This window comes from Protopterus annectens, chromosome 2.part0 (assembly GCF_019279795.1).
Source record: "Protopterus annectens isolate FY-2018-M chromosome 2.part0, PAN1.0, whole genome shotgun sequence".
NCBI classification, from domain to species: domain Eukaryota; kingdom Metazoa; phylum Chordata; order Ceratodontiformes; family Protopteridae; genus Protopterus; species Protopterus annectens.
The window spans coordinates 968,213,179-968,237,933 of NC_056728.1; the positions used below are offsets into that span (position 1 = coordinate 968,213,179).

At 43.0% G+C, this 24,755-nt stretch overlaps 2 protein-coding genes across 2 annotated transcripts in view; both read right to left on the bottom strand.

Moving 5' to 3' along the window:
- Positions 1–24,755, bottom strand: part of LOC122792798 (annexin A3-like) — an 825,182-nt gene that overhangs the window by 743,605 nt on the left and 56,822 nt on the right. The window contains exon 2 of the mRNA XM_044060366.1: positions 16,664–16,751. Coding sequence (XP_043916301.1) covers positions 16,664–16,751 — 88 coding nt within the window. The remainder of the gene's footprint in view (positions 1–16,663; positions 16,752–24,755) is intronic.
- On the bottom strand, positions 1,234–3,830 carry LOC122793327. The gene is made up of 2 exons (XM_044061222.1): positions 2,069–3,830; positions 1,234–1,954 (listed from the first exon to the last, which is right to left on the bottom strand). The coding sequence occupies exons 1-2, from the start codon at positions 3,123–3,125 to the stop codon at positions 1,629–1,631; spliced, it is 1,383 nt and encodes a 460-aa protein (XP_043917157.1). The 5' UTR covers positions 3,126–3,830; the 3' UTR covers positions 1,234–1,628.

The window sequence follows — 24,755 nt, forward strand, 5'->3', positions numbered from 1 at the left end:
CAGAAGGAAGTATCTCTCTTCACTGTGAGAGATGGAGCTTTGAGCAGCCTATCTGTCCCTGGAGGAGTGGTTACAGCCCAGAAATTAGTGGTTTATTGGCCATTTTGGGCTAATTTCCATCTCTTTCATTTCCCTGCTATTAAAACCTGCATTTGCATGGTTTTTGTGCTTGTATACAGCTCAGCAAGCTCCTGCCTGGTGCCCTGCAGAGCTCTACAGCAACAGAGAGACAAAAGAGACTTTGGAGTGATTATTTTATTATTTATTTGCTGTTGGTTAACCAGGATGGTCCATTGGGCCAAGTGAACCCATTTTCAATGGAGTCCTGGGGAGAAAAGCTCCAACAAGAATACATGTTACAGAGATATATATTACATAGTATACAACTCATAGCAAGGTAAAGTTTACAAACAGTAGAATTATCCACAAAAATAAGTGTAGTTATATACATTTTTTTTTTTTTTAAGGTTGATAGATGATATTTAGGATAGGATTATGAGCAAAATATATGAGGTGAAAGTAATAAGGATAGAGGAAGTGGAGAATGATTATGTGGGGAGGTAGCAGAAGCATTCCCATCTGGATGTTGGGTAGGAGTGAAGTGTTTTTTTAAAGGTAGGAAGGCTAGCGATGATGCGAATGGAGGGAGGTAGGGAGTTCCATAATCGAGCTATGGAAAAAAGAGAGGCGCTTTTGTCCTGGGGGGTGAAGGGGTCTATGGATTACTATTAGGTTCTGATTAGTGGATCTGAGAGGTCTGAGTCTGGTGAATTTAAAGGTAGAAGAAAGGGTGGGGACAGAGGGATGGTTGGAAGATGAGTTTGTGTGCAAATGTGAGTTGAGTGTAGGAGAGGTAGTTGGGAAGTTAGAGCCAATTTAGTTTATGAAGTGGTGTGCAGTGGTGTGTTGTGTTGAAGCTTTGGTACTAGTGGCAAATTTGGCTATTTTGTTGTAGCAGGTAGATAGTTTAGTTTTAATAGATGATTGTAGGTTAGTAAAAAGGGGGGCACCATAAAGGAGAGAGGGTAAGAGAAATGTAGTAGAGTGAGTTTGGTTGTTGAGAGGAATTGCTTGCGTCGATAGAGCAGGCCGAGTTTTTGGTGGGTTTTTTTATGTTTATTAGTAGATGGGACTCAAATTTAAGGTTATTGTCAATTTGAACTCCTAGAAGTTTGGTTTCGGATACCAGTTCAAGTGGAGTATTATTCTGACTGGTGATGGAGAATAGTTGTTTATCAAATGTGTTTTAGAGGGGGTAAATATCATTAATTTTGATTTGGCTGCATTAAGTGCAAGATGGTTATCTTTCATCCACAGTTCTGTGGTGGAGAATGCTTCTTGGGTGAACTGTAGAAGGGTTGGAATGGAAGAGGCTGCACAGATGATTGTAGAATCAGTGTATTGGATGATACTAGCATGGGGGATAAGAGTGATAGTAATCATTTATGAAGATGTTGAACAGGAGGGGGCCTAATATGGAGCCTTGTGGGACCCCTGTGGGGGTGTGTAGGAAAGAGGAGATGGCTTTTTTCCATTTGACAGCTTGTTGAATGTTTGAGAGATAGCTGGTGAACCAGTTAAGAGTTGCAGGTGATAGGTTTAGCTTTGACAATTTAGTGAGCAGTAGGTTATGGGAGATGGTGTCGAATGCTTTGGAGAGAACAAGAAGGATGGTAGATACAGTGATACCCCAAGTCTTTAGCTTTATTCACAGTTTCAAGGAATGAAAGGAGGGCTGTCATAGTACTATGATTAGGGCGGAAGCCATGTTGGGTAGGACTTCGTAGATTACCGTCTAATAAATAGGGAAGGAGTTGTAAATGGATACATTTTTCTAGAATTTTTGATATGGGAGAGAGGATGGCGATGGGCCGGAAGTTGGTAATGCTAGAATTATTCCCTCCTTTATGAAGGGGAATGATCAAAGCTTTTTTCCAGACTTGTGGAACAAGACCTTCTTGGATGGAGCGGTTTATTAGGATACTAATTGGGAGGTCGATGGCATCTGCAGATATGCTAAGGAAGTGTGAGGGGATGTTATCGGGGGCATTAGTGCATGGTTTTAGACCTTCTTGGATGGAGCGGTTTATTAGGATACTAATTGGGAGGGCGATGGCATCTGCAGATATGCTAAGGAAGTGTGAGGGGATGTTATCGGGGGCATTAGTGCATGGTTTTAGCTTCTTTAGTAGTTTTTTTTTTTTTTTTTTTTTTTTTTTACAGTGAAGGTAGGGATTGGTTTCAGTGAGAATATAGGGGTTTGTGAGGTAGTAGGGTGATTGAGTGGAGAAGAGGGGGGGTGTAGGAAGAGGGCAGGTGGTAGTAGGGGGTGGGTGGTTGCTTGAGAAGGAAGAGGTAAGTTTTGAGATACAGTCAATGAAAAAGGAGTTGAATTTGTTGGCGAGTTCAATGTCTTGCACATCTGGGTTGGGGTTTGGGTTTTCAGTTGTGCCGGGTTTTAGGAGGGATGTTATACCTTTCCAGAATTTTTGTGGGTCAGATTTGTATTTACTTTGGAGGGAAGAGTAATAGTTTTGACGGTCTGTCGAAATAAGCTTTTTTACTGTATTGCGAAGAGTTTTGTATTCATTAAGGATAGTGGGAGATTTGTGCTTCTGATAGTGTGACCAGGCTATATCTCTTAATCGCATGGTTTTCAATGTGCTTTTAGTTAGCCAAGGGGTAGTTTTCTTTTTTATTCTTTTGGTTTTTAATGGAGCATGAATATCTAAAAGGCTTTGGAAGGTATTAAAGTGAGTGATTGCACTTTCGAGGGGGAGAGTTTTTAGGGGGCACCAGTTGAGTGATTTTAAGGAGTTGGAGAAGGCTTCTGGGTTGAAGTGTTTTAGGTGTCTGAAAGAAATGTAATTATGGGTAGTTTGAACTGGAGAAGGGAGGCGTGTAGCAAAGATGGGAAGGTGGTTGCTTAATGAGTCAGGGAGAGTTCCACTATCAGGGTAGCAGTGGGGGTGAGAGACTAAGATCCAGTCAATAATACTGCCAGTGGTGAAGTCTTTAGAGGGTCTAGTGGTGGAGTTGATGAGTTGGGAAAAGTTATATAGGTTGATGTTAATGGAGGGGGTATGGGATTGAGTGAAGGACCAATTGATGTTGGTCTCTCCCATTATGATGGTTTTGTTAGCTATATTGGTTGAGAACCAGGAGAGGATATCTTCAAGAGTAGAGATATTGTCTCCAGGGGGAATGTAGAGAGAGGCAATACATATATTTTTGCGCTTGTTTAACTGAAGCTGAGCAATTATTAATTCTGCATTGTTAAATTGGGGAACAGCTTTATTGTAGGGAGTAATGCATAGAGAAGAGGAGTAGAGTAGGGCTACTCCACCACCTTTTTTGCTGGTTCTGTCCACCCTGATAATACAGTAGTTAGGTGGGACTATCTCCTTGTCTTTGATATAAGGTTTTAGCCAGGTTTCGGATATGCTTAAGATATCAGGATTATTATGGTGCAGCCAGGCGTGAAGGTTATGAATTTTGTTAGCTATACTTTGTGCATTAAGGGATGCAAATGTAATAGATTTAGAGGTAGAGGAGGAGGTGTTTGGGCCTGGGTTAGGGTGAACATCTCCAGATAATAGAAGAGATGTTAGAATTTGCTTTATTTGGTAGGGGCTTTTTGGGGTTTGATAGATATTGTTCGCTGTTGGGTAATTGTTTGGGAGGGAGTGGTTAGAAAGTTTGTAAGCTAAGATAATTTTGTAGTGAAAGCATAGATTGTTATTGATGGGATAAAGTGTAGGAGATATATGTATGGCTGTGTAGGAGTGAGGTATGTTGAGAGAAAGGGTTGTGTGGAAGAGTGGGGTGTGAGATAGGGAGTTAAGGCTGAGTGAGGTAGTAGATGGTTAGGTTTATAAAGAGAATTAGGTGAGTGGAGAAGAGTATATTTTTTGGGGACATGTTTTGGTTTGTAGGGAGTTCTAGTATTTAGTAAAGAGTGAGGTGAGTGGTGTGTGGAGGGTTCAAAGTGGATGAAGTTTGAGTAGTAGTGGAGGGAAGGGTTTGAGGGGGAGGGAACAAGGAAGAGGAAAGGGTGGGGTTAAGTAGTTGGAGAGGAATTGGGTGGGGTTATGAGGGTATAAGTCTAGATGTAGTGGGGGTGGGTGGGAATTAAGGGTAGGGTAGGGGAGCGGAGTGAGCCCGTAAGGCAAACTGAGCGGGGCAAACCTAACCCAAGAAGGGTAAAGGCAGTGATAAAAACAATCAGTAAGGAAGAGTGTAAGAGCGGGAGATAGTGTGAGTAAGTGGAAGGGGGAGAGAGGGGAAGAGGGGACACGAGGATGCATAAGGAAGTAGTCTGGGAGTAGTGGAGGTGGAGAGGATGGCCAGGTGAAGAGTTAATAAGGACCAGGAAAGGAGACACGTTCAAGGGTTTGTGTGGTCTGAGGAAGAGGAGAATGAAGGAGAAAAATGCTTTAAACGAGGAAGATATAAAGTAAAAGGTAGGAAGAAGAATGCCGTGAAGGTACAGGTGAGAGAAGGCTGCCCTCAAGTGGGCAAAGTTTGTAACTGTCCTGTGGAGAGTTCGTAGCTGTGGGATATAGAATAAAGAGGAGTAATGAAGTAGGGAGAGGATGGAGGGGTGCTAGAATAGAGGTAGGGAGCTGCAGTATATTGGAGACAGGCAGTGGAGTACTTTAGTAGTAGAAGCTGCAGTATCCTAAAGACAGGCAGTGGAGTACAGTGGTAGTAGACGTGTGTGTGTGTGGGGGGGGGGGGGGGGAGTATGGCTCCTGGCAGATATGGCAGTCTGATTAACACACTTGGGAGGTGGGCTGGATTATATATACATATAGTAGAGGAAGAGGCAAGAAAAATAATTACTTTGTGAGAGATAGTCTTGGTTAGTTTGGCTTTAGTCCAAGGATGTCCAAATTGTCCAGGTAAGTGGGTAAACAGGCAGGAAATGGTAGATTGTTATAGCTGGTCTTTGGAGTCCAATAGGGCACCACCGGGAACGGAGAAAGGTAAGTGTGAAAGGCTTAAGTATAATTTTTCTGCATTTTCTTGCTGCCTTTAGCTAATTCAGCCTAAAACACCAATTTTCTAGAGTTTCTGTGATTTAAAAGGCTTGTTTCAGCTACATATTTTACTTATTTTACTGCCTGCACTTTAACAAAGTCGTTTTTGTGTTTAAATTACCTGTTTAACTGTTGTAGGCTCAACACAAGTGTGATAACCATTTCTGAGCATTTAAAGTCTTTTTTTGATTGTATCTACTTTATTTTCTGAAATAAAAAATATATACGTTTTTCCCGCCTTTCTAATCTAGTATAGTCCAGTTTTAAGGTTAGTGATGAATTCAGGGCTGTGTTACAAGTTTCTGTGTTTGCCCATACCTTACTTGGATAGAAGGAAGTTTCTCTGTTCACTGTGAGAGAGGGGAGCTTTGAGCAGCCTGTCCCTGGAGGAGTGGTTTCAGCCCAGGAATTAGTAGTTTATTGGCCATTTTGGGCTAATTTCTCTTTCATTTCCCTGCTATAAAACCCGCATTTGCATGGTTTTGCGCACCGAGTAGCGCCAGTTAGCTAGGGTATAACTATTCTCAGCTCCACAAAGTCTACACTTCAATTTTTCCCTTGGAACTAGACAAACTTTCAACTTAAGTACTCAAATCATTCACTTCTCATCTCGGCACTTGCACACAACTCATAGCAAGCACTAATAAACCTTAGCACTAGACCTTCCTATACTGTAGAGAAGGACAAAGCTCTCTATTCGACCTTTCCAGCCAATCAGTAAAACAGTTCACTGTACCTATCCAGGCATGTCCAAAGGGCAGTTTCAGGTGTACTCTCTGGCCCAAGTGGTGAACCTGGGCATTTTGCGGCAATGTTACAATTGCCTCATGTACATAGACAACCCTCTCCTCCTTCCACCAAACACCAATACATTTGAGAGATGCAATTATACAGCCAAACTGGAGGCTAAGCCCTCTCAACTCAAGACTGGACCAGGCAGTCAAGAAGAGAAGGGAATTACTTGCATCACACCACCAGTCTCACATAGACCTATGAAACCAGCACAGGTATAAAACACAAATACACGAAAACATACTCAAGGGTCTATATTACATTGACGAATCCTTAAATGTTTGAATCTCTAAAGGTCGACCTTTAGAAATCGAACATTTAAGTGTTCGAAAATGTAATAAAACAAAGAAAAAGTAAAGTGAAAGGGTTTTAAGCAGGGGGGCAAGACCCCCCCTGCACCCCCCTACTTAAATATAGCAACTCCGAGATAGCACTGCAGTGCACGGCGGAGCGGAAACAGGACATTTCCCATTCCCTACACTGTAATGCGATCTTGGAGATGGTAGCCCCTCCTTTGATAATCACAATGCCAAAGTGGTTAGAGAATCCTTCTATGTGGCCCACCTAATCACAAAGGGGTTAGCATCCAGATGGAAAGAGGTCATTGGGCCCCTCTACGCACATATCAGACCCATCATAGAGTACAATGCCCCATTTGGGATGCACCTTACAAGACACCTGCAACAACTGGAAAGACCACAGAAGTACCTCACCAAGAGGATCACTGGCCTCAAGCAGATGCCTTATGCAGCACGACTGAAGAAACTCCAGCTGTACTCGGTTGCATACCACCTACTCAGAGGTAATGTCTGCCTGACATACAAGGCCCTGTCCAACCCAGAATTGATGGACATGCTCGACCTAAAGAAAACCATATCCCCTCGAGCCACACGCTCCAAGGATCTAAACCTCACCACAACAATAAATAGGAAGTGCTGGAGGGATAGATTCCTGTCTCAGAGACTTCCCATGCTCTGGAACAAGATTCCAATCTACATTAGGCAGAGCTCCTCATTAACCCTCGTCAAGAGAAATCTTGACGAGTGGAAGAGAAACAAAGTTTACCCCAGGGATCACTTCAATGGCTCTGCTTGACAGAGGCACAGGGAACTAATCTAAGGGGACAGCAAAAGTCAACACATTCTGGCTAGGCTTATAAATGCCTTCAGGCAGATAGCCTAGTACCTACCTATGAATCTGTGTGACCTTACCAATATCCTGGCAATAAAGGCAGTCCTTTTAAACCACTAACTTGCCACTCGTGGCTGATGTGACCATCCACATCACTGTCAGGCCTACAATTTCTGCATGCATGGGTGTTCCCTCACCACATGCTAATGAGGGATAATTTCACCTGCTTGGGACTTCCTACCCACAACCCTGGTACTGGACATTGTCTTGCTCAACATGGGAAGTTGCTTTTCCTTTCCCCCGGATGGGAAAGCTGGCATCGACTTTTAACTCTCACACTCCCACAAATGACTACTCCAACATACCAGCTGACTATTCAAACTTGGGTCATCAGGCTTCTAGTGAAGGTTATATCCCTGTATACCATACAGTCAAGCTAGCCTGCATTATTTTCTCATCATTCCTAGAGTAAAGTCACCAGGTGTGCTTGCAGAGCCTGGAAACAAAATATGCTTCTGTCATGGGGAATGGATTTCCTTCATTATATGAATCTTAGAAAATAATTGGGTCTTCCAATCTGAATATCAATTATTTTAAGTATCTTTATATCAGATATTGAAATTTACATTTTAACTATATCATACATAAAAAATTAAACACACTTACAAACATTAACAAAATTCAACAGAAAAATATATTACAGAGATGACCAAAATATTTTAACAGCTTAAATACTTTAACACTTTAGACTCATTTGGATCACACTCTACCATAGAGTCAAGTGAGATGGAGAGACATACGTAGGCAATGTACTAAATACACCCAGTAATTATTTTCATAACCTCAATTCAGTTAACCAAATATCTCAACACATGTAAACAATAACAAATAAAGTGTAAAAACAAATAAACAAATTTTCAAATATTTAACAATGATCACGATTTTTTTCCATTAATTTTAATATAGATGCTGTGACAACCATCAAGCAGCACAAGTCCTCCAGGAGCATTTTTTATTAACAGTCTCCGTCTCCCTCTCTCTGAGCTACCTCATTTATAATTTCATCTAAATCCTCCAACATTGGTTAAATATGGCGTCTGCTTTCAAGTTTTCAGGTTTTGAAATATCAAACACAAGCTTTCTTTATTTTGTCATCTATTCAATGCTTTGCTATAACTCAACAAGTGCTTCAGTAAGCACCAATGTATTATCCAACACTCTTGGCATTACTCTCCACAGTGCTTAATACTGCCCAGACTTAGACATTACCAAGAAATATCCTCCCATGTCCCTAAGGTGCATCTCCAACATAGTGGATCTGCTTGGGAAAATACCCTCTAACTTAACTGGTGTATAAACATACCTGTATACACACTGCTGAGCAAAAATCCTGAACCCTCTAGACTTGGCAGCATACAGTGGTAAACAAAAGATCAACTGCTTTATTCCAAATATTCACTCAGCACACGCCTCCACTCATCTCATTTTAAGTATTACATTAACTTCCATTTCCACTAATACATAGCACAACTTACTAATCAAGATTTATTTTGAAACATCTCTCTCACATTGGGGCAAGGATGACGTACTAAGCCAATAACTCAGTAAGATATAAACATATTGAAGTCCCAAAAGTCCTTTAAATTTAATTTGCAAAGCACCGTCTAACCTAATCCTAAAATTAATCAGTGACCAAGTGCTCCATAGGTATATGTAATTGTAGTCGATAAAAGATCTTCGGTTGTCCTTCACTTTTGCATACTAGCATCCTACTTGTGCTCCACTTTTGCATACTAGCATCCTACTTGTGCTCCAGTCTACTATCGTCAACAAGCACAGTCAGGTCTGTCCAACCGTTTGCACACAGAAAATGTTTAATATGCAAAGCATCTGCTTCAGGACAGACTGCATCTGCCCAACATAATGCCAAATGAAACTATCGAACTGTCTGATTACAATCTAACACTGGTCAGCTTCAGTATATAATCACCCAGTTGAATTAAATCTCATGATCTAAAAACTGTTCTGAAATTTTCATCTCCCCATCATCTTCAGCTATTAGTTTATCCTAAGCCACTTCAGCCTTACCCTATCCCATCTAGGTTTAAAAAGTTACTTAGTGCATTTGAAGGAGATGTCTGGAATACACATAGTAAAGCCAAAACAAAAACATACAAGCCTTGCACTTAAATTTCAACCCTATCAATCTTCATCATATAAATTTAGCCTTTTTTGGTCACCTATTTTATATCTTATGAACAGAATTCCCCATCTACAAATTACTAAATATTTAACAAGGGAACCATCCCAGAGAAACTTTTCTAATCAATCCAGAAGATTCACAAGTGCACCACAGCTGCTCTAGTCTTCATTTTATCTATATCAAGAGTAACAGCCAACTCCTTCCAAGATGCAAAGCAGCCTGCCTAAATCTTCTTTAAGCACAACATCAGCAGATAAAGAAATATGCACTCCCTTCATCCCACATGATACCCACAAACACCTGATCTACAAATTGTACCATGAGCCTTTCACTGCACCAAAGCAAGCAAAATTGGAGACCATGGACAATCATACTATATCCTCTAAAAAGATTAAAACATGATAAACAGCCATGTATCTTCACAACTGGTACTGAAAGTAAACCTTTAATATAAAGTCCAAAAAGAGCTTCTGGGAACCAAAAAGCTAACATAACCTTAGTCAATGTCAAATACTGCCACCAAATTCTCTGCACACCTTTCTCTTCATAAGGTCTACTGTCATAACCAAACTAGTCTAAGATGTTGTCAAACATTGGCCTCCCAACAAGGGAGTGTGAAAGACTTTGGGAAATAAAATGTAATTAATCCACAGATGTGCTTTAATATTTTGACCTGGTAGTTGACAAAAAAGGACATGAGGAACTGATAACCACGGAGTCTTGATACAATAAAGTAGAAATAGTGCTCACTAATTTCCTCCTTCATGTTTTGATTATCAGTGGGAGTAGGACATCAGTGGTTTGGGAACAACCAAAGCTTTGGATATCAAGCCATAATGACAGACAACTACCCAATTCTCAGGTATAATGATGGAGCTGTAGTAGTGATCCTTGTAATTAACATCTTCAAGTAGTCTTCTACAGGGTTACGGTAAGATAACAGAATGTCACAGCAGACAAACAAGATGAGCATTCGCAGTCTACAGCCCAGTAGGTAGCTTCAAGAAAGCACTGAAGACACGATCTGCAACAGCAAATACTCAGCATCCAGACAAACTCCTGTACGTAGTCATCAACAATGAAAGCAGGGATTTGGAAAGCCAACCTGCAAACCAGTTATTTTTTTTGAATGTTCTGACAACCATATAAATGGCAATCATTCTGATGGAGAATAGGACATAGTGTAATGATAAAATGTGACAAGAGTAGCAAATTAAAAATGGCAAGCGTTAAAGCCAGTACCATAAAGTACAGTTTTGTACCTACCATAAATGTAGATGTCCGATAGGAATGCATCTGCAGTCCTTACAAATGGGTTGTCCTGTCGTCAGGCAGCCCTTCGGTCGGCCGGATTCCAAAGTCTGGGTCTGGCCTCGGCTGGTGTCGCACTTCACCAGACGTCATAGCTGCAGTTATTCGGGTATAAAGGCATCAGCCAATGCCATTTTCCTCAGTGTTTCTTGCCTCAGATGCCAGGTGCCCTCTAGGAAGGCTAAATTTGGATAAATGTAAATGATTCCAAATAGTAGAGAGCGAACAAAAAATAGGCATGTATGTACATATATACAAACAAATACACCATAATAGATTCCCCCAGCTAGCTACAAGATGGGCAAATACCCTAGGAGTACCACAGAGGGGAAGGAGGGTGGGTAATCCTGACTGCAGATGCATTCCTATCGGACATCTACATTTATGGTAGGTACAAAACTGTACTATGTCCTTCAAGGATGCATCTGCAGTCCTTACAAATGGGTAGAATACCATAGCAAAACTGGGGGAGGAGGAGAAAATAAAATTATGGTGTAGTTAAGATCCCTTGCAAAACAGCAGTGGCAAAACCTGCTCGGGATCTGGAGTATAAAGGTAAATTATAATGCTTGGCAAATGTATGCACGGAGCTCCAAGTAGCAGCCTCTAAAATGTCTTTGGTAGCCACTCCTCGTAGAAAAGCTGTGGTAGTGGCTGTAGCCCTTGTAGAGTGAGGCCTGATGTTTTCTGGAGTTTTCTTTCCATGGTAGGAGTAACAAAATCTAATGCAATTTCCTATCCACTTAGAGATTGTCTGTTTGGAAATTGACCAGCTACTGGTAGCATATGCAACAGGAATGGAAGGAAAAGCAGTTTTCCTATTGCCCTTGGTCCTGTCCAGGTAGTAGCGTAATTGTCTATGCACATCCAAGGTATGCAACAGCCTTTCTCCCCTGTTCTGAGGGTTGGGGAAGAATGTAGGTAGGTGGATAGCCTGATTCAAAGATACTCTGGAGACCACCTTAGGCATAAAAGTAGGATTAGTTCTCATGGATACTCTATCTTGGTGGAAGATCAGGAATGGCTGTACTGCCATTAGTGCCTGTAGCTCAGATACCCTTCTTGCTGAAGTGATTGCCAACAGGAAAGCAGTTTTCCATGATAAGTATTGTAATTCTGCTGTTGCTGCTGGTTCGAAAGGAGGAAGTGTCAATTTTCTAGCACAAAGTTCAAGTCCCATGCTGGCAATGGTGGCTTCCTAGGCGGTTTTACATTTTTAATTCCTCTCAGAAACTGCCTGAGCAGAGGATGTGAGAAGACTGGAGGATCCAAGTCGTATTCTGCTGAAATAGCTGATGCATGAATCTTGATGGAAGAATAGGACAGGCCTTTGTGGAAGAGCTCTGCCAAGTATTCCAGGATGTTGGCTATGTTTACCAGTGACACATTTTCTCCTTTTGCAGTACTCCAAATGAAATATCTTTTCCATTTTGCTGAATAATTCTTTCTTGTTGAGGGTCTGCGAGCCTCCAAGATAATGTCTTTTACCCTTTGGGATAAATTTGGGTTATTTGTTCTCATGCAATGTTCCAGGCAGTTAGCTGCAGTGTTTTCAGGTTTGGATGCAGGGTGTTGTAGTTGTTCTGTGTTAACAGCAAGGGAACAAGGGGTAGGGGCCATATTTGTTCCCGAGACATGCTCCTCAGTAATGGGTACCAATGTTGTCTTGGCCAGTCTGGAGCTATCAAGATGATCCTTGGACGGTCCTCCTTGATCTTCAATAGCACCTTGTGCATCAAAGGAAGTGGTGGGAATGCATATGCTGTCAGGTTTTTCCAACTGAAAGATAGGGAGTCCACCTTCCAAGCAAGTGGGTGGTACCGTCCTTGTGCAGAATTTCTTTAGTTGGTGATTGCGTGGGGATGCAAATAAGTCTATTTGAGGGAGTCCCCATTTTCTTGTAATGGTTTTGAAGATGTCCGGATGCAGCATCCATTCGTGGGCATCCGTGGTAATCCTGCTTAGTATGTCTGCTAGAATGTTTTCTTTTCCTGGTACAAACATTGCTTGTAACTGAACGTTGTAACTCAGGGCCACATTCCAGAGATCCATTGCCATCCGGCATAGAGGGTACGAATGTGTGCCTCCCTGTTTGTTGATGTACCACATAACTGTGGTGTTGTCTGTCCTTATCAACAGTTGACCTGGTCGAAGAAATGGTCTGAATGTCTGAATTGCCAGTTTTACTGCCAGCATTTCCTTTTGATTTATGTATAGGTGCAGCTGGTCTTGAGTCCATAAGCCTTGTATGCACTTGTCTAGCATGTGGGCCCCCCAACCGAGGTCTGAGGCGTCCGTGGTAATGGCTTGGCTTGGTTGAGTGTTGTGGAAGGGCAATCCTTTGTTTGATTGACAGGCCTGAGCCCACCATTGGAATTCTTGCTTCAGGCATGGAATTATTGGAATTTGGGTTTCTAGGCTGTGCTTGTGCTGAGACCATAAATTCCTTAGGTACCACTGTAACTTTCTCATATGCAGTCTGGCATGTGGAACCAATATTATGCAGGATGCCATGAAACCCAAGGCTTGCAGGACTTTTCTTGCTGTTAGATGGTTCTGCTTTGTTAATGCCAAGAAGTATAGAGGGAGTTGCTCCTGTTTTTCTACTGTTAGGAATGCCATTTGCTTCGATGTGTCCAGCTCTGCACCCAAGAAGGTTATCCTTTGGGATGGTATCAGCCTTGACTTGTTTATATTGACTGTGTATCCCAGGGCTTGTAGTAGGTAAATGACCCTTTTCAAGTCTTCTGCTAACTTGATTTTGTTGTCCGCTTGTATCAGGCAGTCGTCCAGGTAAGGGTAGATTTGGATTCCCTGGAGCCTGCAATGAGCAATTACTGATGCCAGGCATTTCGTGAACACTCTGGGCGCAGTAGATAAGCCAAAGGGCAATGCTGAGAATTGATAATGCTCTGATCCTGCAAGAAATCTGAGGTATCTTCTGCAATTTGGTCGTATGGGGACGTGCAGGTATGCCTCCTTGAGATCTAGAGTTACCAGCCAAGACTCCTTGCCCAGCATGGGAAGAAACTGCTGTAGGGTCAGCATTTTGAATTTTGGGACAATGAGGAATGTGTTTAAAGCGGACAGGTCGAGAATAGGCCTCCATTTGCTTTCTTTTCTTGGTACCAGGAAGAGTCTGGAGTAAAATCCCTGTCCTTGCTCCATAGATGGTACCTTTTCCACAGCTCTCATTTTTAATAATTGAGATATTTGTTTTAGAGCTTCTGCCTTTTGATTTGGAGGTAGGTTTGGCATTCCTCTCTTTCCTGGTAGAGTATGGAAGTGAAACCTGTAACCTTGGTCTATTGTCTGCAAAATCCACTTGTCTCTTGTGATGTAATGCCAGTTTACTGAAAATAAAGCTAGCTTCCCGCCCAAGGGTGCTTTTAGTTGTTCCCTGGTAGGCGGTGCTAGAACCAAGTCACTGTGATTGTCCTGTAGTAGTGGTGGTGGCTGTGTCCGTGGCTGCACCTCGCTGGTTGTTACCCTGCCACTGGCGCCCCTGTAGGCACCTCTGGATTGACTTGCCTCTTGAACGCCTATTCCTGCCTCTCTGGGCTCTGGAGGAGTCGGGAAAGGACCAATTCTTGGAGGGCCAATTCCTGCTAAACCTTGGAGGTTGGACCTGTAAGAAATCTTTCACTGTTTGGACAGATTTTGCCTTCTCTTCCATCTTCTTGAGCACCTGTTGTGCAGGAGAGCCAAACAAATTGATTTTATCCATGGGAGCATCTAGTAATTTGGATTTCACATGGTCTGGTAAGGCCTGCTCTTTTAACCATGCATGCCTTCTGATAACTGTGCCAGTCATGGCTGATCTGAAGGAGGCTTCCAGTGCATCATAGCCACATTTTAAGGAATGGTTACTGACCTGCTGAATGTTATGTACCATTTCCTGAACAGATTTTTTGTCTAATGGTTCATCTGAGGACAACTTTTTGGTTAACTGTTCTAGCATAAATTCTTGATACTGGATCATGTGGAATTGACAGTTCAATGCTCTAGCTGAAAGAGTTGCAGAAGTGTAAACTTTTTTACCCCATCTCTAAAGACCTGGATTCCCTTTCAGAGGGGAGGGGGTTTTTGGAAGAGGTAGCTGCTACAGCTTAGGACCCTGGGAGATAGTCTCAGGATCTGCAAAAGGAGCTTTATACAAATGATGAGTATCCGGAACCCTGTAGTACCTATCGGGCTTAGCAGGGGCCGGTGGAAGTGAATCAGGAGCAGTACAAGCATCATTAAATGCATCATCTACAACAGAGAGAACTGGAGGAATGGCTAAAGGCCTATGTTGTGGTAAATGCAGAAAGGTTCTAAGCCTCTTTCTAGAGTCTGAGAAATCCTGGCCCTGCCACTGAAATTGTTCCCTCATAGCATGCAAGGTTTCCCCAAAGGAAAATTCCTCAGGCGGAGAGGCAGAAGGGATGGACTCTTCAGCATCAGAGTCTTCATAAGGGGAGAAAGAAGCCTCTGGAGGGTTAGTATTATCTGAATCATCAGAGGAATCATCTGTAGAAACTGGTTCAGGGGCTCTGCTCTAGGGCTCTTCTCTGGAGGTGGGTGAGAGGGCCTGTCTGTCAGAGATTGGGTTCCACGGATTAAAGAAATGAGATCCTCTGCTAGACTAAGCATTTGTGAACTAGAGCTAGGCCTGTGAGAGGGGGTCTTAGCAGGCACAGATTTAGTAGGTTTAGCTGCTTTAGCCCTGGCAAAAGCCTTAATGGACATGGCTGTAGGTGGCCTAGCAGCTCCACGTGCAGGGGTGGAGATATCCAAGGGGATAGTGTCAGATAATTCCTGAGAAACTGCCTGAGCAGAAGGTAAATCAGAAGCCGATTCCACGAGGTTGGAAGAGGCCTCGGTAGGAGGTAAGTTTTCGGCTGAAGGAAGAACCGCTTGCTCGGTTTCAGCCGAAACCGAGACACTTGCGGTTTCGGCCGAAACTGCGGTTAGGCCAACCGCGAGTGTCGGTCCTTTTCTTTGCGCTTTTTTGATATTTGCGTAGTCGGAGGATCTGACGGCATAATGTAAGCAAAATCGGAGCAGAAAAACTCCTCAGCAAATTCCGACCGACGTCTAAGCGTCTGTCGGTTAAAAGAAGCACAGGCTAGAGAAGCTGCTACGTCGTGGTCTGGGCCTAAACAAGGTAAGCAGTAAGAGTGGAAATCTTTATGAGGTATTTGTTTCCCACAAGTTAAACAGTTATTCACTTTTTCTGACATCGGCTGAGGCAAGAAAGAGTCCCCAACGGGGTACTTAGCTTTTTAGAAGTCTTCGGTAGTAGTAGAAGAATTCGGTAGTAGTAATCTCTGGTTCTGACCGACCGGCACTTGCGAACAGCTTCTGCTTCGGGCGCCACGCGGCAAGAAAGACTGAGGAAAATGGCGTCGGCTGATGCCTTTATACCCGAATAACTGCAGCTATGAGGTCGGGTGAAGTGCGACACCAGCCGAGGCCAGACCCAGACTTTGGAATCCGGCCGACCGAAGGGCTGCCTGACGACAGGACAACCCATTTGTAAGGACTGCAGATGCATCCTTGAAGGACATCAGAGCTTTCCAATGCTACCACAGCAGCAGCAAACAGACCACCAAAGCAGACATATATCTTGAAACAACTCTGAACTAGGGTTAAAACCAGTATTTGAAGTAACTAACAGCAGGCAGCATACTACACAAAACCCAGAAACTGGGGAAAATACAAAACAAAACTATCTATGGCACACCCACCTTTGGCATAAATGCATTGTATATTAAGGCATACAACCCATTTTACAAAATTGAGTGGACTAGCTTAAAATACCATAGCTTTGCTGAGACATGGTGCCAGTGGTGTTAAGTGACAGTGGGCATAAAGGAATTGGTCAAAACTGGGCTACAAGGAGGAGGGCAAGCTACACAAGACATTCATTTATCACACAAATTACACATAGCACAAACTGCAAGTAATAGGAAACAGAAGAAACTCGACAGACTAATGTAAGCAAGCAAAACAAAACAGAAAATGTGAAATAGGGCAAAATAATTCAAGCTCGAGAAGGAAAAAGGTTTTTAAAGCCTTATGTCCATTTCTAGATAATCCGGATTTTGGCAAAGTAGCAAAAAAGGAGGGAGAAGATGAGACTGTACCTGAAATACATTTTCAGCTCAATATATCATGGGTTAAAATTTTGAAAACGTACCTATCCCTTTAATAGCCTTCCGAATGTCATCAGCATCTTTGCCTGCATTGATACCGTGAAAATCCTTGACTGTTCCTCTGTTACCAACCTATAAACAAAGAATACGACAGTTCATACGTATAAATATGGCTTCATAAAAATTCCAACAGTTACCAAAGTTAAATTGGTTTAAAAACTCCATTTTATTCAGTACGGAAAAAAGTACAGTTTTGTACCTACCATAAATGTAGATGTTCGAAGATCCACATTGCTGCAGTCCTTACTCTTGGGTAGTCCGCTGTCCTCGGTCGGCCCGAATATCAAAGTATAAGGCGCATTTGACTGACATCAGGACGTCAGGGTACAAATGCGCATGACCGACGTCATATCCTCAGTCTTTTCTTGCCCCAGATGTCAGAAGACCCTAAAAATAAAGGTCAAAACCAAAAGACAGCAAACAACCAACCAACCACCCTTGCACTAATTATATGTACAATATATACAATATACACAAAATGTACAACCCAACCCACACAACCACCTCTAACTGCAGAGGGAAGGAGGGTAAATTGGACTGCAATGTGGATCTTCGAACATCTACATTTATGGTAGGTACAAAACTGTACTATGTTCTTCATCTCACATTGCTGCAGTCCTTACTCTTGGGTAGAATCCCAAAGCAGAGGTAAGGGAGGATGGCTAAACTACAAAGAAGCAGGAGCTGCCAGAATGCCCTGCAAAACAGCAGTGGCAAAACCAGCCCTGGATTTAGAGTAAAGTGGCAGGTGATAATGCCTAGAGAAGGTATGCACTGAACTCCAAGTAGCTGCCTCCAAAATATCCTTGTTGCCACTCCCCTCAAAAGCTGTCAAGTGGCAGTAGCCCTAGTGGAATGAGGCCGAATCCCAGCTGGAATCTCCTTGCCATGATGGGAACAACAGAAAGCAATGCAAAACCCAATCCACTTAGAAATAGTTTGTTTTGACACAGGCTTGCCCTGAGAACTCAAAGCAAAAGAAACAAACAATTGCTGAGACTGCCTGAACCCTTTAGTTCTGTCCGAATAATAGCACGAACTGCCTGTGTACATCTAAAGTGTGCAAAATCTTTTCCCTTTATTTTGGGATTTGCATAAAAGTAGGCAAATGAATAGTTTGGTTTAAAGCCACACTAGAAACCACCTTAGGCATAAAGGAAGGATTAGTACGTAATGATACCCTATCCTTATGGAAAATCAAAAAGGCTCAACTGCCATAAGGGCCTGCAATTCAGAAACCCTTCTTGCAGAGGTAATGGCCAACAAAAAAGCAGTCTTCCATGACAAATATTTTAACTCAGAAGTAGTTGCAGGCTCAAAAGGTTGTAGAGTGAGTTTCTCCAACACAAAATTGAGATCCCAAGCAGGAGTAGGAGCTCTTGGGGGTCTTATATTCTTTGCCCCTAAGAAATTGCTTGAACAAAGGATGAGAAAACAATGGTCAATCATAGTGAGCTGAAATTGCTGCAGCATGAACTTTAATAGAAGAGAAAGACAAACCTTTGTCTAGTAACTCAGTAAGATATTGCAGAGCCACACACAAATTAGGCTCAGAAACATCAAAATCTTTTGCTGCACTCCAAAATAAAAATCTCTTCCATTTGTCTGCGTACACTTTCCTTGTACTAGGCCTTCTAGCTTCCAAAATAACATTCAAAACTTGCTGAGGAAGTGGAGGCCCACTATGGTTCAAAACAGAATATGCCAGGCTGTTAGGTGCAGAGAGTGAAGTTTGACATTGAGCAAATGGCTGTCCTCCTGTGACAACAGGTGTGGAATCAAGGCAAAGGCCATGGAGGCTTCCAGACTTCTCAGTAATGGGTACCAGTGCTGTCGAGGCCAATCTGGAGCTATTAAAATCATCCTTGGCTTGTCCCGTCTGACCTTTAGAAGTACCTTTGGGAGGAGAGGCAGAGGTGGAAAGGCATACACATGAAGATTGCTCCAATTGAAAGAAAGAGCATCCACTCTCCAAGCTGTGGGATGAAACCTTTTGTGCAAAACTTTGGCAGCTGATGGTTTAGTGGAGAAGCGAACAGATCTAGGTCTGGAGTTCCCCATGACACTGTCAATTTCTGAAATACATGAGGATCCAGTTTCCACTCGTGGGGATCCATAATTCGTCTGCTCAACACATCTGCTAAGGAGTTCTGTGCTCCTGGCAGAAACCTTGCCTGAAGATTGAGCTGTAAACTGAGAGCAGTCTCCCACAAAATCATTGCTTGCCTGCATAGAGGGATAAGAATCGTTCCTCCTTGCTTGTTGATGTACCACATGACAGTTGTGCTGTCTGTTAGAATCAACACCTGCCCTGGAAGAAGTAATTCCTTGAAAGCCATTAATGCAAACTGGACTGCTAACATCTCTTTCATGTTGATATGCAGATGTTGTAGTCACTTGTCTTGTATCCACTTTCCATTCAGATGAGCTCCCCAAGCTTTGTCTGAGGCATCTGTCGTTAGAATCTGTGCCTCTGGCCGGGTCACAGAGAGTCCCTTGTTTAGGTGACATTCCTGAGCCCACCACAAAAATTCCTTTTGAATGCAAGGTATTATTTGAATGACAGTGTCCAGATCCTGGCAGTGCTGTGTCCATACATTTTGAGATACCATTGTAGCTTCCTCATATGCAGTTTGGCATTGGGAAGCACCAGAATAGATGCCATGAACCCTAAGGCTTGAAGGACTGTCCTTGCAGTCAGCCGGACTGATGAGATAGTTGATGGAAGTAAAGGGAAAGACTCTTTTGTTTGTCCGGGGCCATGGGGTGCTGTATTCAGTCTCACACCCAGAAAGCACATGTCCTGAGAGGGTACTAGACTGGACTTTATTTCACAGAATACCTAGGCATCTTAGCACTGCTATCACATATTCCAAATGATGAAGAAGCTCTTCCCTTTCTTGAGCCAGAATCAGGCAGTCGTCCAAATAAGGATAGATCTGTATTCCTTTTAGCCTGAAGAAAGCTATCACTGGAGCCAGAACTTGAACACTCTGGGCAGTAGATAAGCCAAAGGGCAATGCAGAGAACTGATAGTGAGAAGTCCCAGCTTGGCAGATACTTCCTGCAACTTAGTCTGATAGGAACATGAAGGTAAGCCTCCTTGAGATCCAAAGTTACCATCCAATGATCTTTGCCCAGCAGAGGTAAAGCTGCAACAACATTTTGAACTTGGGAATGTCCAGATAAGTGTTGAGGATAGATAAATCCAAAATTGGTCTCCGTGTTCCCCTTCTTTGGTACTAGGAACAGGCGAGAATAAAATCCTAGGCCCACTTCTGGCAGAGGGACCGGCTGTATGCCCCTATTTGGAGCAACAGAGAAACTCTAGTCTTTGTTGAGGAGGAACGTCTGGCATGCCTTTGAAAGGAGGCAAGGTATGGAAATAAAACCTGTAGCCGTGGTGTATGATATCCATACCCATCTGTCTTGGGTAATTAAATTCCAATTTTCTTTGAAAAGTGCCAACCTTCCTCCCAAAGGTGCTGCCAGACGAGAAGGCTCTGGCAGCTGAAAAGGTAGGTCATTGGGTCTGTTCTGAAAGGACTGACCCCTGCCCTCACCCGAAGACTGTGCAGGCGAACTCCCTGTTCTAGGCCTGAAAGAGCCCTGAGCTCTGCCCCTACCACGTCTAGATCTACCCCTAGACTGGGAATCATAAGAAGGATCGTCCACCCCTTAGTAGGCCAATTTCTACTAAACTTTGGAGGCTGGACCTGCAAAATCTTTAACAGTCTGCATAGACTTAGCCTTGTCTTCCATTTTCTTTAAAACTGCCTCAACATGAGAACCAAACAACACGTCAGATTGCAAAGGAGCATCTAAAATCCTTGTTTTAACATGGTCAGACAAATTCTGATCCCTCAGCCAGGCGTGCCTGAAAGACTGACCCAGTGGCAGCCACCCTAGACGAGGCCTGTACAGCATCAAAACCACATTGCAAAGAATGCTTACCCACCTGTTCAGAAACATGTACTAAATCTTGCAACTCTTTACAATCAATACCTTCTGCCAGAGCATCAACCTTAGACTTCAATTGTGAAAGGAGATAGTTTTGGTATTTCAGCATGTGAAACTGGCAATTCAAAGCCCTCATAGCAAGAGTGGAAGAAGTATAAACTTTCTTACCCCATCTATCGAAGGCCCTGGCCTCTTTGTCTGCAGGAACCGGATTCTTTACAACAGAAGCCTTAACACCTTTAGACCCCTGGCTAACAGTTTCTGGGTCTGCCCTAGGACTCTTAAAAAGAAACTTATGAGCTTCAGGCACTCTGTAATACCTATCCGGTTTAACAGGAGCAGGAGGCAAAGAATCAGGATTAAGAGAAGCCTCTGCAAAAACATCTTCCACTACATCCAAAACAGGAGGTATAGCCAAAGGCCTATGCTGGGGTAAAAACAAAAATTCCCTAAGCCTTTTCCTGGAATCAGAGAAGTCCTGACCTTCCCACTTAAAATGCTCCCTCATGGAGTGAAGAGTTTCTGAAAAAGAAAAATCCTCAGGAGGAGAAGCAGAAGGAGTAGAATCATCCACATCAGAATCAGAATAAGGAGAGTACTCCTGCAAGGAAGACTCTGAAACATCTGAAGCCTGCTCAAATCCACCGCCTCTTATCAGGAGGCATAGAACCCTAATCAAAGTAATCAAATCTTCTGCCATTTTAAGCATATGCTTCTTGGGCACAGTTCCTAGAGAGCTGGGGTAACACGGCCTGCCCTGGGAGAAGCCTGAAACAGAAGGACCTAGGAAGGGAGGGAGTATAGTAACCTGAGAGCCCACCCACCCTGACCTGCCTCTGAGAGGCCACATCATCAAAAAATAAGGTCTCACCCTGGGAACACAAAAGACGGTTCTTCTAGCCTAGGGTTTAACTGCCTTGACAGCCAACAAGGCCCTAAGCAAGGAATACACAAGATATTAAGAGTAAGGACTGCAGCAATGTGAGATGAACATCTGCCTGCTTAAGGACTTTTGTCTGCTGTACATGCTTTAAGAGGTCTGAAAACTCTTCTCTAAATTTACAATCTAGGCAACTAGTCCAGCTTAGCAGTGTAAGAGATAAAGACTTGACAGTGACACAGGTAAACCAAGTCCAGCTAGCACCTGGAGTGCTGGAACAGCCAGGTAGTGGAGGCTGGGAGTGAGCAGTTGGTAGCACCTCAACCATCCAGAGAGGGTAAAGAATAGTTTTACCTGTTAGAAAACTGCAATGCACAGTACCGAAATGTCCATTATTAGAGATCCAAGCTTGGGAATCCCATTCTGGTGATAACAGCCCTCAAAAGCTCGTTTGTGGAAGCATGCAAAAGTATAAAGGGACAGCTTACAATGTCCAGTGGTAATGTGGTTGCTCATGTCAGCCACCAGGAGGTGGTAAGGACCTTAACAGAAAAGCCCTCATTACCAGGAAGCTGGAGAAGCTACACTACCCCTTCCATGTCTGTCTTGATGAAGGCTCCTTCTACTGGCTCTTGGTCTGGTACGGAGGGCACACAGTATGGGGGAATGAATAAGCAAGTCAGACTGGGAGAGGTTTGATGGTCAGTAGGCATGGAAGAGAGTAGAGAGAAAATGTCAACTACAACAATGCCCATATGTGTATTTTGCTCTAAATAGCAACACTACAATAGAAGATACACATTTTAGAAAGGTTGTGTGCATGAACAGCATTAATGTAATCTGAGATCACACTAAAGCACTACTCTGAACAGTATGCATTTGTATATGAACTGACATAGCATTTCCTTTATTACTAGCACTGTACAGTTAGTTGCAAACTGCAGAACTTTGCAATTATACCTAGCTCAAAAATCAAATTCTACTTTAACAGGTTCTCCTGTTGGGTCTTCCACCAAGACTTGCATTAATCTGCAGCTAGCTTGTCCAATCAAGTAACCCCCCCCCCCCCAAGACTCTTGCCAAGGACAAACAGTGCAATCTGATCATTTATTTTTCCTTTGTATCATTTCTCACTAAAGAATTATTTTACATTACTTAGAAATACTGCTGTGACCCAAGATTCTACCTGACCTACTTGAGGTCCACTATTATCATTCTCTCTGCAGCTTATTAACTTCAAGCTTCAAAACACCATAAGTGAGGACAGCAGTCCAACCAGGGATAAGGACCACTTCCTTGCGAGAACAAAGGGGAAGCCAAAGGACCTGGACATGGTGGACCTGTCTGGAGAACGGTACCCTTACAGCCCTAATCAAATTACTGAATCAGGGATATAACAAAAAACATGCCAGGTTAAAACAAAAGTTTACAATCCTAGTAGGGACTCCTGGAGTAGCACCCACTCCCCTAGTGGGGCCACATACATGTCAGTACCAAGATTCCACCCTACCTTCTCACCACCTCCCAAATACAGACTAAACCCACAGCTAACTGATCAAGCAAGTAGCACATAAAAAGGTTGAATAACCTATTTATGTTTTCAAAACATAGACTATTCTTTTTAAACATCCACTCTGCACAAACACAGATTCATACATACACAAGTCAGTCTAATTTACCACAAAATTATGCAGTCCCTACAATAAAACACTGCTGCAAAGTGGCTATAAAACAAGGGGAAAACAAGCTGCAATTAAGCCTCACACAGAAGAGATGTTGCAGAATTAATTACCCCATCTACCTGTAAAAGCAAAACATTTGTACAGAGGTTCAGTAGTCAATGTCACTTTCATTCAACTTATTTTCAGAAGTTCAAGGGTGGAAAAGTACAGTTGTGTACACTTACTATAAATGTAGATGTTGAGAGTGTATTCACTGTTGCAGTCCTAACCAATGGGTTATCCGGCTCCCAGTAGCCCTCGATCGGCCAGAATACCAAAGGTAAGTTAAAACGACGTCGGTTGTAAAGGACGTCCGATACAAAAGGAGGCAGCAGACATCACTTCCTCAGTCTTTCTTGCCAAAACAGTCAGAAGCCCCCAGAAAACAAGGCTTGAACTAAATTTAGCTGTACCTTAGGAAAAGAAAAAAGGGGAAGGAGGGAGGGAAAGCAGGACTGCAACAGTGAATACACTCGAACATCTACATTTATGGTAAGTGTATACAAATGTACTATGTTCATAGTGTTTCACTGTTGCAGTCCTAACCAATGGGTTGATTACCAAAGCCCAAAGAAAAGTGAGGAGGAACTAACAATCAAGGATCAGAGATAATGCCCTGCAGAACAGCAGTGGCAAACCCTGCCCTGGCTTTTGAAAACAAAGGCAAATTATAATGCTTTGTGAAAGTGTGAACAGAAGAAAATGTGACAGCTTCCAAATGTCTTTAGTAGGGACTCCCCTTAAAAAGGCTGCAGAAGTGGAAGCTGCTCTAGATTGAGTGGGTCCTAACCCCTTGAGGAGGAACCTTGCCATGAAAGGAATAAAGTAATACAATGAGCAATCCATTTAGAAATGGTTTGCTTAGAAATAGCCTTGCCCTGGGCTCCAGGGGCAAAGCTGACCAATAGCGGAGCTGATTTCTAAAGGTCTTTAGTCCTGTCCAGGTAAAACCTGAGCTGTCTATGCACATCAAAGAAATGTAGGAGCCTCTCACCTCTATTTCGACGATTAGGAAAGAAGGTAGGAAGGTGTATGGACTGATTATGCCTAAATGGTTTCTAGCCGGACTCTTAAAGGAGGGGTTGGTTCTCAGAGAGACCCTATCTGCATGGGAAATAAGAAAAGGCTCCACAGCCATCAAAGCCTGCAGCTCCAAAACCCTCCTTATTGAAGTTATAGCCAAGAGGAAGGCAGTCTTCCATGAGAGAAACTTTAAATCTGCAGTGGCAGCTGGCTCAAAAGGAGGAAGAGAGTGTTTCTCTAGAACAAAATTAAGATCCCAGGCTGGAGTAGGTGCCCTTCTGGGAGGTTTTAAGTTGCAAGCACCTCTGAGAAACATTTTCAGAGGATGAGACAAAATGGGTTGCTCAAAAAGAACAAGGAGCAGAAATGGCTTAAGCATGGATCTTGATCGAAGCAAATCAGCCAAGTATTCCAGGATCAGAGGAAGGGTAGGCTGAGAAGAAGATTCCCCTCTAGCCTGCATCCAAAGAGAATCTTTGCCATTTGCCAGCA